At 43.8% G+C, this 13,002-nt stretch overlaps 1 protein-coding gene across 6 annotated transcripts in view; it reads left to right on the forward strand.

The window, feature by feature from the left end:
* DEPTOR (DEP domain containing MTOR interacting protein) overlaps nucleotides 1-13,002 on the forward strand; it is a 108,469-nt gene that overhangs the window by 25,564 nt on the left and 69,903 nt on the right. For all 6 annotated transcript variants that reach the window (XR_012655389.1, XR_012655391.1, XR_012655390.1 and 3 more), the window contains exon 3: nucleotides 8,872-9,050. Coding sequence is in view for 2 of the 6 variants with exons in the window: in XM_032777226.2 (XP_032633117.1) it covers nucleotides 8,872-9,050 (179 nt within the window). In the remaining 4 variants the exon portion in view is untranslated. The remainder of the gene's footprint in view (nucleotides 1-8,871; nucleotides 9,051-13,002) is intronic.

Below are 13,002 nucleotides of genomic sequence, written 5' to 3' on the forward strand. Positions count from 1 at the left end.
CCTTTTATGCAGGGTCTCCTCCGTTTGTGCAGCAGCCCCGCCAGCGAACAGGGCTGGGGGTGGGGAGCAAGGCTGGAGGCAGTACAGCGGCGCCGGAGGAGCTACCGGCGTGGGGCTGCCTGGTGGCCCCATGTTCTGCTCCTCCTGTGTCTTTCTGGTACACGATACCAGCTATAAATACCTAGCTGGTAAGGCATACTGTACCATCCTACTTGCACTGCTGTTTAGGAGTCACTGAGGGAGGGTGCTGACCCAGTGTCTCCGGCTGTCCTTGCTACAACCTCTCTTCTCTTCTTATCCAGCACTTCCCACTATTTGGGCAGCTTTGTTCCCAAAACCCAGCCATCTCTGGCAGAAGAGAGGTTGTGGCCCTGCTTTACTCCAGTGCAATGTCTTTGCTTGTTAGACGTTCTAGCAGTCTGAAACCTGCAGTGGGTTTTATGACAGGAGAAGCTTGTGCAATCCCACAGCAAACCTGATCCACCCAGTATTTATCTGTTAATTTCTAAGGAAGAGATTGTGGTGTTATGTGGTGCCAATTTTAAGTTTACAAAAACATATAAAGAGTTAAATGATGAATAATGAATAATCCCTTCTCCTCCTTGTGTCCTCACTTTTCTGTCAAGTCCATCTTTTGAATCTCATCCTGCAAACACTTGCCCTAGCATGAGTAGTCACATAGAAACCAATGGGACTATTCACTATAGTAAGCACTACACAAAGCAGTAAGTGTTTGCAGGTGTTTGCAGGTCTGGATTTTAAGCTCTTCTGGGGCAGGAACCTTTTCTGTGCAGTTTCTGTGAAGCTCCTAGCTAGCACATTGGTGAACACTAGGAAATAATTAATAATTATTAAGAGACTCAGCTGTAAACTGTTCATTTACTGGGGGTTTTGCTATTTAAAAAGTTTGCAGTTCTGTGGCCACACACAGGTCTTACACTGTGTGATGGCATGTCTGCAAAAGAGGCTTGATCTGGTGAAAATGAAGTGGGGTCAGAATGATACAAAACTTTCTCATATGCTTTTGTCTGAAATAAGAATATCAGAACCAAACTGTATAATGCCAGAGCTTTGCTGGGATAGGTGTAGTGACTATGTAGGAAGTGCTACACTGACAAAATGGGAAGTGCTGGAGGGCCAGTTACCAGTCGTTTCAAAAAAGGTGAAAGAAACCTTTGCAACAGATATGGCAATTTTCCTGCAATATCCTTGAAAGACCTTATTGTATTGTTTATGTATTATTGTGGTGTGGGATTAAATGTAACCTCTCTAGGGAGGAGATGTGACAGCCGTTGCAACCCTATTCGATATCTTTGGGGTCCACTGTTTTAAATGAATGGTTTATGTATGACTGTGTTCGACTCCATGGGGGAGGGCTACCACAGCTCCTCCAGGAACTAAAAACAGTGGGTGGGGATTAAGGCAATTCAGCAAAGTTGTGTGCCCCTCCCTCCCCCAAAATCTGCTTCCTGGGGATGCTCACATATGCTAGTTCAAACTAGATTCTCCAGAGACTGGCAGACAAAGAAAGGATTTTCCACACAGAGCTGGGGGGAGAGGTAGATACGCTGGACGATAGGGATAGGGTCCAGAGTGACCTAGACAAATTGGAGGATTGGGCCAAAAGAATCTGATGAGGTTCAACAAGGACAAGTACAGAGTCCTGCACTTAGGATGGAAGAATCCTATGCACTGCTACAGGCTGGGGACTGACTGGCTCAGGGCAATCCTTACCCATACGCAAAGTATGCAGCTGCTCCAGCCCCTGCTCCTGCTCTTCCCATGGCCCCCACCCCTGCTCTGCCCCTTCCCAGCCCCAACCCCACACCCACTCTCCTGAGCTCTACAGCATGGCCGGGCCTGCACTCACCGGTGCTGGGAAGTGCAAACCCGGCCCCAGCCATGCTGCCAGTGAGTGCTGGGGGGTGGTTCTTCTAGCCCCCGAGCCAGCCGTGCCCCCCCATGGGGGGGCTGCGTAGGTTCCCAGAATAGCTAGGAATGGCCCTGGACCGGCTAAGCAGTAGTTCTGCAAAAAAGGACCTGGGATTACAGTGGATGAGAAGCTGGATATGAGTCAGCAGTGTGCCCTTGTTGCCAAGAAGGCTAGCGGCATATTCGGCTGCATTAATAGGAGCATTGCCAGCAGATTGAGGGAATTGATTATTCCCCTCTATTCAGCACTGGTGAGCCCACATCTGGAGTACTGCATCCATTTTTGGGCCCCCACTACAGAAAGAATGTGGACAAATTGGAGAGAGTCCAGCGGAAGGCAACGAAAGTGATGAGGGGGATGGGGCACATGACTTATGAACAGAGGCTGAGGGAACTGGGCTTATTTAGTCTGCAGAAGAGAAGAGTGAGGGAGGATTAGATAGCAGCCTTCAACTTTCTGAAGAGGGCTTCCAAAGAGGATGGAGTGTGGCTGTTCTCAGTGGTGGCAGATCAAAGAACAAGAAGCATAAGAACATAAGAACGGCCGTACCGAGTGAAACCAAAGGTCCATCTAGCCCAGTATCTGTCTACCAACAGTGGCCAACACCAGGTGCCCCAGAGGGAGTGAACCTAACAGGCAATGTCAAGTGATTCTCTCCTGCATCCATCTCCATCTCTGACAAACAGAGGCTCTAGGACACATTACCTTACCCCATCCTGGCTAATAGCCAGTTAATGGACATATACACCATGAATTATCAGTTCTCTTTAAACGCTGTTATAGTCCGGTAGATATATAGATAAGGAGTTTCACAGGTTGACTGTGCCTGGCATCGAAGAACAACTTCCTTTATTTGTTCTTAACTGCCGTATTAATTTCATATGTGACCCCTAGGTTCTTTCATTATGGTGAATAAGTAAATAATTCTCCTTTCCCACTTTTCCACATCACTCATCGATGTTATATTACCGTCTGTCATATCCCATTTTATCTCCACTTTTCAAGCTGAAGATCCTACCTCTTTAACTCTTTATCATATGGACCCTCTCCAAACCCCTAATCGTTTTAGTTGCCTTTTTTTGAACCTTTTTCTAGGTCAGAATACTTTTGAGGTGAGGAGACCACATCTGTACACAGTATTTGAAGAGTGTGGGGGAACCAGGAATTATATAAGAGCGCAATAATATATTGCTCAGTCTTATTCTCTATCCTTTTAATAGAAATTCACCATCCTGTTTGGTTTTTTTTGACCCTCTGCAACACTAGCATGACATCTTCAGAGACTATCCAACGATGATCCAAGCATCTTTTCCCTGATAGATTGTAAGATTTAGACCATTACATATTGTATGGTATCGTTGTGGTTATTTTTTCAATGTGGCCCCAAAAATTAACTTACATTTTATCCTCATTAAATTTCATTTGCCATTTTGTTGCCCAATCACTTAGTTTTGTGAGATCTTTGTGAAGTTCTTCACAGTCTGCTTCGGTCTTAACTATCTTGAGCAGTTTAGTATCATCTGCAAACTTTGCCATCTCACTGTTCACTCCTTTCTCTAGATCATTAATGAAAAAATTGAATAGGATCGGTCCTAGGACTGACCCTTGGGGAATACCACTAGTTACCCTTCTCCATTCTGAGAATTTACCATTAATTCCTACCCTTTGTTCCCAGTCATCTCAGGTTGCAGTGGGGGAGGTCTAGGTTAGATATTAGGAAAAACTGTTTCATTAGGAGGGTGGTGAAGTACTGGAATGAGTTAGCTAGAGAGGTGGTGGAATCTCCATCCTTAAAGGTTTTTAAGGCCTCGCTTGATAAAGCCCTGGCTGGGATGATTTAGTTGGTGTTGGTCCTGCTTTGAGCAGGGGGTTGGACTAGATGACCTCCTGAGGTCTCTTCCAACTCTAATCTTCTATGTTTCTATGACTTTTGGATAAATAGCCTGAGTTTAAACTGACTCAGATCCTTCTTTCTGAAACAGCGTACAGACAGGACCTTCTGTTCAAGGGGGTAGGGGAGCGCTCCAATCCTTGTGGAAGGGTTGGAAGGACTTAACCTATGGAGCCTCATAAGATTGATGAATGACTTCTGGTAGGCTTTTTAGCATGCATGTAGGTTCTTCTATTGTTTTTAATATGCTTTCTTTGTAATCTTTTCACTTTAAGAATAAATGTGCTTCCTTAGAAAGAGCTCTGTGATGAATTGTAATTCATAGTCTCTGGAGAGAAGGCAAATTGCAGGTGCTGGCCTTTTAAGCAATCTGGCTTGCTGGGGATATCACTGTATAGGCAAAAAGATGTGCATCTGGAAAAGCCCTGGTCAGGAGGGAGAGAGACACAGTTTTCTGCCCAAGAGAGCTGATAGTTGAAGAGTCGAGAGCCTAGAGTAGGTGCCCTTGGGGGGATCGTGGAGGGCGGGAATACAGGTGCAGTTGCCCTGAACTGTGACAACCTCAGAAAAGTTAATTTCCCTAATAGAAAACTTAATGAACAAATGCTACTAGGAATGGTTTCTTCCCAGGGAGTTAGTGACTAGTTTTTGGTTTCTCAACCAAAAAGCTCAATTTTTCCTTTAAGTAATGCTAATTATGGTTGCTCTGCCAGTCCATGTTTTGCCTGGTAAAGAAATGACAGATTGTTCTGGATTAGCATAAAACAGACAAATGTGCAAGCAAAGACCTATACATGCAAATATGTAAATGTTAAATACAGTGTATATTTGCTGGAAGCTTGAATATGGTAAATGCATACAGATGTGAATTTCAAAGGGCTGAATATAGTATATGCTTTTTACTGTCCTGTTAGTTTTAGAGACCTGTGGAAATGCTCTCACTTTTTTCTTCAAATAGGGCAGAATGTGTCCCCCAGTACAAAATGTCCTTGATGCCATCTTGAGTAATATGAAGAATTACATTTGTGTGATACTCTAATACCATGAGGAAGGCTGGTTTCTTGTGGTAGATATAGTCGAGTTGCAAAGTATCAGTGGCTGGACGGTAGGTGACTCTTCGATCACTCTTTAAAGACCTCTGGAATCAAGATTCCTCCACCTTCGTTAAATTTGATGAGTGAGATTTGCTTTGTGAATCAAACTTGTCTCTAACTAGCAATTCTTTTTATAGCTACTTAGCTAGAGAAACCATGCTTGTGTTCTTGATCCGGAGGGCTGACCACTGAAACACTTTCAGAATGTCAGAGTCCAAACATCTGCTCTGTGTAATTAATAATAGATGCAGTAAATGTATATGGGGCTTATACATCATGATTAACACTAGGTCTTTTTTAAAAATGTCTTTACAGTAACTCTTCACTTAAAGTTGTCCTGGTTAATGTTGTTTCGTTGTTACGTTGCTGATCAATTAGGGAACATGCTCATTTAAAGTTGTGCAATGCTCCCTTATAACGTCCTTTGGCAGCCGCCTGCTTTGTCCGCTGCTTGCAGGAAGAGCAGCCCATTGGAGCTAGCTGGTTGGGGCTTGTAATCAGGGTGGACTGGCAGCCCTCATCAGCTCCCCCTATCAGCTCCCCGCTCCCCTAAGTTCCCTGTGCTGCAGCTGCCCAACGGGCTAGCAGTTGCTGGCATTGAGCTGTCCCTCCACCACTCCCATGTGCTGCTCCTGCCCTCTGCCTTGGAGCTGCTACCAGAGACTCCTGCTTGCTGTACAGGGGAGGGGAAAAGTGGGGGGCTAATGTCAGGGTGTCTCCCTCCCTCCTGCTCCTGCACCCCGCTTACCCCATTTCCACAGAGCAGGGGTTACACATGACAGGGTTCAGGACGGAGGGAGCTTCAAGGCAGCAGCTGCAGTCTCAGCAAGCTGATCTAATTAACAGGGAAGTGTACTTAAGACTGGGGTCAGCTACTTAAAGGGGAAATGTGCATCTCTTGCTTTCAGACACAGTGTGTGTCTCTGTCTCTTTCTGCTATGCTCTCTCCCCTCCCTCCATGCCTGCTGCCTTGTAGAGTGAGGCTATATTAACAACCAGTTAACGTTTGAGGGCTCAGCCAATTGCTAGTTCATCATTTAGCAGTAAGGCATTCCCTGGGAAATATCCCACCTTCTGACTTCACCATCTCAACCCAGCTTCACAATCATCTTCGCTGTGTGCCAGTATTAAATTGTTTGTTTAAAACTTATACTGCGTGTGTGTGTGTGTATATATATATAGAAAGAGAGAGAGTCCTTTGTCTGGTGAAAAAAATTTCCCTGGAATCTAACCCCCTCATTTACATTAAATCTGATGGGGCAATTGGATTCTCTTAGCATTGTTTCACTTAAAGTTGCATTTTTCAGGAACATAACTACAATGTTAAGTGAGGAGTTACTGTATTTTGTTCTATTCAGTTAGGAGCATATAGCAGGTTCAGAGTAGTGGGCTAGCTACTCTGTGGCTTAATGGTAGTGCTATACATTGCTATGCGGGAGGGTTGGGTTCCCTTTCTCGTGTCACACCCCAAGCCAGTTAGGCCCAGAAGTAGTACAAATGATTTCCTCATCCCCGCCTTGGGAAGGGAGAGGTTTGAGACACTTGTTACATAATGTGATGTCTGGAATAAGAGTTATTTCCCATTCCCATTTGATACTTGTGTGTAAATGCTGACTCTTGCTTGGGGAACACAGTACCAACCTTGATGCTAGTGCCCCTTTAACTCATATCAACACCTTATGTAAGTGCAAAGAATTGTGAGAGCCTGATTTTCCTTTTATGCCAGCATAACTCCATTCATTTATTTTTATACAATAGAAGTGAAAGGGTGATCAAACCCACTCTGTACATATAGATATATTGATACTGTTTCAGTATTGTACTTTCAGATGACTATGTAGCTTACAAAATGGACATAGAACACTGATAATTCCGGGATGTTTAAATAAAAAGTGCAGACTTTTCCTTCAAAGCAAGATGACAGCTGTTACTGCGCAGCTGGAAAGTAAGCAAAGACATATTTTAGCTTACTGTATTTCACAATGCACAGACGGCCTATTGTTTGTTTTAAGTACACTAATTTGATTTGTCTGTGGTTTTTAACTTAAAAATATTCGTTTTGATAGTGTTTGTAAAATTGCCTCTTAATCCATACTATGTACTTGGGGGAGGGGGAGCAATCTAGTTTGAGAATAAATATTGCAAATCAGAAAAGTTGCTACATTACTATTTGTGGATGGTTTTAGGTAAAAGCCTTATTTAAGTCTTATCTCTGACTCAGTAATGGCATCAAACATCCTCAGCTGACTTACTTGCCTTTTGTGGGTTTCAAAAGGAAATAGTGTGATGCTAGGGCCTACTAATACCACACTAAGAGGAAGGATGTACTAGTGGTTAGGGCTCTACTCTGGCGACCCAAGTTCAATTCCCTACTTGGCCACAGACTTCCTGTGTGACTTTAGACAGGTCACCTAGTCTCTCTGTGCCTCAGTTTCCATCTGTAAATAGGGATAATAGCACTGCCCTAGCTCCCAGGGGCATTTTGAGGATAAATACATTAAAGATTGTGAGGTGCTGCTATACGGGGGACCATATAAATATTTTAGACTAGATTAGTTAGTCAGGAATAACTGTTGTTCCTCTAGCATTGATTTGTACATGTGGCAATACTTTAAACTGTTCTACCTTTTTAGGCTACTTGTTTCCTGAGGACAGCCCCTCTGTGCCTACACAGTGCCCCACTGAAGTCAATGGGACTATTCCTAGAGTGAAATTTTGGTACCATTGAAGTAAATGGCAACACTTCCATTGATTTCAGTGGAACCAGAATTTCACTCAGAGCACATAAAGTTACATATGTGTGTAAGTCTCTGCAATAGGAGCTCAGGATTCCTCCCCCCTCCCAACCCTGGTGATGTGCTCTATAGAGTGGTTCCTGTTCTTTCTTCATAGTTGTTATGGATAAATAGCACTATAAAAAATTCAGTAGTTATCAGTAAAAATTATTCATTAAAAGTGAAACGTAATAAATAAGAATACAGTTAACTTCTACAAAATCTCTGCCTGTTGTTCTGTAATAAATAAAATAGATAACCAACAGATAAATATAAAATAAATGACCAGTTACGTTAATTTGGGAAAACAATTTATCATAAAGCTACTGATCTTAAAAACCTTTACTTTCTGTGGTCAGTCCAGATACTCCCACATGGGCTTTTTGCCATCCATACTAAATGTGTAAGAAGCATTTGCTGGGTTTGCTTTCAAAATGGTGGGTGGGATTTTGCAGCTGTCACAGCTCTGATAATGAAGCTCCTCCACTGCCAGTTGCTGAGATCCCATAGAAAAGAAAGTAGCTGCTGTGTGTTAGACAATGTTGTGTGGAAACTGTCTAGATGCTGACTTCTAAATGGCAACCCCTGTACCTAGTATGTAGCTTCGAGAAAATGTAGTTCCATAACCAGTGGAAGTTAAAAGAGCGGCACCACAAAGAAACTGCAGTCTAGTCCACCGAATGGGGTTAACGAATCTTTGGCAGTGAGCTTTCCCAAAATAATACAGTAATTCAAGCATATTAAAGGTAATGTGCGAGAATTAGTCTCAGCTTACGCCCAAGTGTTAACATTTAATTTTATTGATGCACTAGGGCATGCGTTTGTGTTTAGCAGATTATACTGAGAATTACATCTGCTTCTCCTCCTGTTTGTTTTACACTAGAACTGAAAATTCTCCATATGCTGAGTTTAAAATTATTTTTGATATTGTTTCTTTTCTGCTTTTCTTTCTTTCCCCAGCTTAAAATGAAAATGGTCAGTTGCCAATTTGTGTTTGTATTCTCTGCCTTTCAACAGTCTTGCCGCTATAACTTTTTATAATTAGGCATAACATTTATTGGGGTGTATGTGAATTGTGTGACAGTCAAACTCTAGCATGTTACATATGAAGAAGTCCTTTCCTCCTCTGATTATATTGATTCTCTTCAAAGGTTATTAATAATGTGATTTGACCCACAGGCTCAGACTGCATGAAGAAAAGGTAATTAAAGATCGAAGGCATCATCTCAAGACATATCCAAACTGTTTTGTTGCCAAAGAATTGATTGACTGGCTGATTGATCGCAAAGAGGCCTCAGACAGAGAGACAGCAATTAAACTTGTGCAGAAATTATTGGATCGCAGCATTATCCATCATGGTGAGTGAAACAGCAGCGGCCACAATTATTTTCATTTTTTTCTTGATAACTGTGATGCAGTTAAGGGTAACTCCTGACTCTGCTTCCGCAGTTGAAGAAGGCCCCTGATTATTCTGCTCTATGTGGGTGAGGCAGGGTTCAGGAATTCCCATGGAAAAGGGGGTCCTAACACCCCGTGCCTTGCATATCTCTGTTCCATGGGGACTCCCACACATGCCAGTGTACGGGGTGACTAATAGAGATGTAAGGGTGAAGCCATGACTACTCAGGTCCATTGTCCAGTTCCCTCTGTAAAAGGGGACGCAGTTGCTTCAGACAACGCTGTTGCCTTAATGACTAAAGAGCGGCTGCACCTTTACTTTCCTGCAGCAGACAGGGATTCTGTTATCTGTAGAACTCCTCTGTATGCTGACATCTAACTACCTGGACTTGGGGCTGCTGGAGGGGAGGATTTCTCCTTTAGTAAATGAAGTGACTGTAGTGAGACATGCTAGATGCAACATCCTTTCTTCATAAACTAAAGTTGTTTTGTACCTTTTCTCTTGTTCTGTATCATGATGATCCTGTAGCTTCATTTGTCTTGGAAGCTACATGCATTATTTGTGAAATGTGGACACAAACCACTATCAAATCACAATAGTAATATTTATATACTCATTTTACACCCGTGTAAAGTGTAGGTGCAAAATGGCTACAATGTACAAGTCAGTGGAGAATCAAGCCCTTTGTTTCGAGTGCACAGTGTTGTCCAGTTAAAAAGTCAACATATGAAATTGCAATTTTCCCATCTCTTTATAACAGGGAATAGAGGAACTTTTGTAATTGACAAGTTGACTTTCTCCAGAGACATCTGGAAGTGCGCAAGCACTGCTGCAACTGTCAGCAATGCATAAACAATACCTTAATTAAAGGGATAAGTATGCAGACGGAATGTGTGCCATTACTACCCTCTGCTTGATTCAGAAATTAAAATTCTGGGTCTTTATGGAACCTGGGAATTGAGGTAGATAATTAAAAAACAGATACAAAATAATTATAGGGGCTCCAAATGCCGATTGCTTTATCCTCTGTTGAAGAAATGTCCATGAATAGTTTACATGGAGGTCAGAGTAACTTAATTTAATTGAGCAATGGAAACTATATATGTGAAAGTTTGTTTAAATGTTTAATAAAACTTCAAAATGTTTTCCACCTCAGAACATAATCCCAGCCTGCTCCTTCTAGCTAGGTGATGAGCCCTTGACAAAAAAAGATGTTAAAAAAATTAAGTGCAAAATTGCTATTTTCAAGGATTTTCATTCAATGGCTTCAAAGTTAATGCAGCTGTTTCAAGCATGCTCTAATGTAGGTCAAGTTCAGATAGCCTAGTAAGCCAGGTTCCATAGGGGCCTCTTATGCCACCAGCAGTAAGTTAAAACGGTAATGTAATGTTTAATGCGCATGCACTAGTGCCATATGGGGTGGAGGATGAGTCTGTGCATGCTGACTGAGAGTTCTGTGGTGATAATAGCTTGATTGGACTGTCCCCCACTTTACCTCTGTCTTAGCTGGAGCTCATTTCAGTCCACCCTCTCCGATTTAACAACACTTTCATCAACTGTTCCCCTGAAAACGTTTTCTAGTTCGCAATACATTCCCCATTGCCTCTCCCACTCCCTAGCTGGCATGGCAGAGCAATTTGAGAAGTGGAGAAGGAAGGTCATACAGTGAATCTTAGACCTTATTCTGTGTCTTTGCAACAAGTCTCAGGTTTGCTTGATCCAGCCCTGGATTAATGAAAGTGACAGTCATAGTTAGCCAGTCCTTAAATTACTGATTCATGGTTTTTAGGAAACACCTGATTTAATCATAGAAGATTAGGATTGGAAGAGACCTCAGGAGATCATCTAGTCCAACCCCCTGCTCAATGCAAGACCAACACCAGCTAAATCGTCCCAGCCAGGGCTTTGTCAAGTTGGGCCTTAAAAACCTCTAAGGAGGAGATTCCACCACCTCTCTAGCTAACCCATTCCAGTGCTTCACCACCCTCCTAGTGAAATAGTGTTTCCTAATATCCAACCTAGACCTCCCCCACTGCAACTTAAGACCATTGCTCCTTGTTCTGTCATCTGCCACCACTGAGAACAGCCAAGCTCCATCTTCTTTGGAACCCCACTTCAGGTAGTTGAAGGCTGCTATCAAATCCCCCCTCACTCTTCTCTTCTGCAGACTAAACAAGCCCAGTTCCCTCAGCCTCTCCCCATAAGTCATGAGGCCCAGGCCCCTGATCATTTTTGTTGCCCTCTGCTGGACTCTCTCCTATTTCTCCACATCCTTTCTGTAGTGGGGGGCCCAAAACTGGATGCAATACTCCAGGTGTGGCCTCACCAGTGCCGAATAGAGGAGAATAATAACTTTTTTCGATCTGCTGGAAATGCTCCTACTAATGCAGCCCAATATGCTGTTAACCTTCTTGGCAATGAGAGCACACTGCTGACTCATATCCAGCTTCTCATCCACTGTAATTCCCAGGTCCTTTTCTGAAGAACTGCTGCTTAGCCAGTTGGTCCCCAGCCTGTAGCAATGCATGGGATTTTTCTGACCTAAGTGCAGGACTCTGCACTTGTCCTTGTTGAACCTCATCAGATTTCTTTTAGCCCAATCCTCTAATTTGTCTAGGTCACTCTGAACCCTACCTCTCCCCGCAGCTTAGGCCTGGTCTACACTACGCGTTTAAACCGATTTTAGCAGCGTTAAACCGATTTAACGGCACACCCGTCCACACTACAAGGCCCTTTATGTCGATATAAAGGGCTCTTTAAATCGGTTTCTGTACTCCTCCCCAATGAGAGGAGTAGCGCTAAAATCGGTATTACCATATCGGAATAGGGTTAGTGTGGCCGCAGATCGACGGTATTGGCCTCCGGGCGGTATCCCACAGTGCACCACTGTGACCGCTCTGAACAGCAATCTGAACTCAGATGCAGTGGCCAGGTAAACAGGAAAAGCCCCGCGAACTTTTGAATTTCATTTCCTGTTTGCCCAGCGTGGAGCTCTGATCAGCACGGGTGGCGATGCAGTTACAAGAAAACAAAATGCCAATTGCCCCCCTTTGGAAAAAAAATCTATAGGCTTACACAGGGTGTTTGGCGTGACGAAGCCGTAACGGAAAGCCAGAGAACCTCAAATAGACCGCTCAATGGAGGGAGGGAGGGGGGTACGAGGACTTGCCAGCTATCCCCAGAGTCCCCCAGCCAATCTCCGGAAAAGTAATTTGCTATTCTTGGTCAGAGCAGAGCTCCCCAATGGCCTGTAGGTTTTCATAACACCATTGTCCCAGCCGTGGGCTTTCAGGCGAAATAGCTCGCATCCAATTTACTAACCTCCGCCGGCACCACGTGTGAAAGGGGAAAGGATAAAGAAATTGTTTTCTTGACTTCCTTCATTGTTCACTCTTACTGGTCCTACTGAATGGTATGCTGCTGGGTAACACGGCATGCCTGCAGCCAGCTTGAAGGAGAGCTTAGTTATGCGGCCACTCCTCCCTCCCCTGCCTGGTGGGCAAGATGGTGCAGTATGACTGCTAGCTTCGGGTCCTTGTTATAAGATCAGCCATGTGAAGTGGCCTCCTGGCTGGTCTTTCAGCGTGAAGCTGCGCCCGGGGGTGCCTGGGTTGTAAAAATTAGAAATGATTTCCTGGTCAATTCCCAGTAGATGGATACCAGAACGGCTTAGTAACCGTTCCTTCACCATAGCAACTGGGGGCTGAGCTCCATTCAGCCCCCCTCCTTTTACCTGTGTATAAAGAAAAAAAAGATTTTCTGTTCCCTGCCTGGGGACTGTCATAGCAGTGGCATGCTGGGTAACCGTCCTCATCATAGCAACTGGGGGCTGAGCTCCATCAGCCCCCTCCCTTTCCTGTGTAAAGAAAAGATTCTGTCCTGCCTGGACTGTTATAGCAATGGGAGGCTGC

Source organism: Chelonoidis abingdonii, chromosome 2, assembly GCF_003597395.2.
Source record: "Chelonoidis abingdonii isolate Lonesome George chromosome 2, CheloAbing_2.0, whole genome shotgun sequence".
Taxonomy (NCBI): Eukaryota; Metazoa; Chordata; order Testudines; family Testudinidae; genus Chelonoidis; species Chelonoidis abingdonii.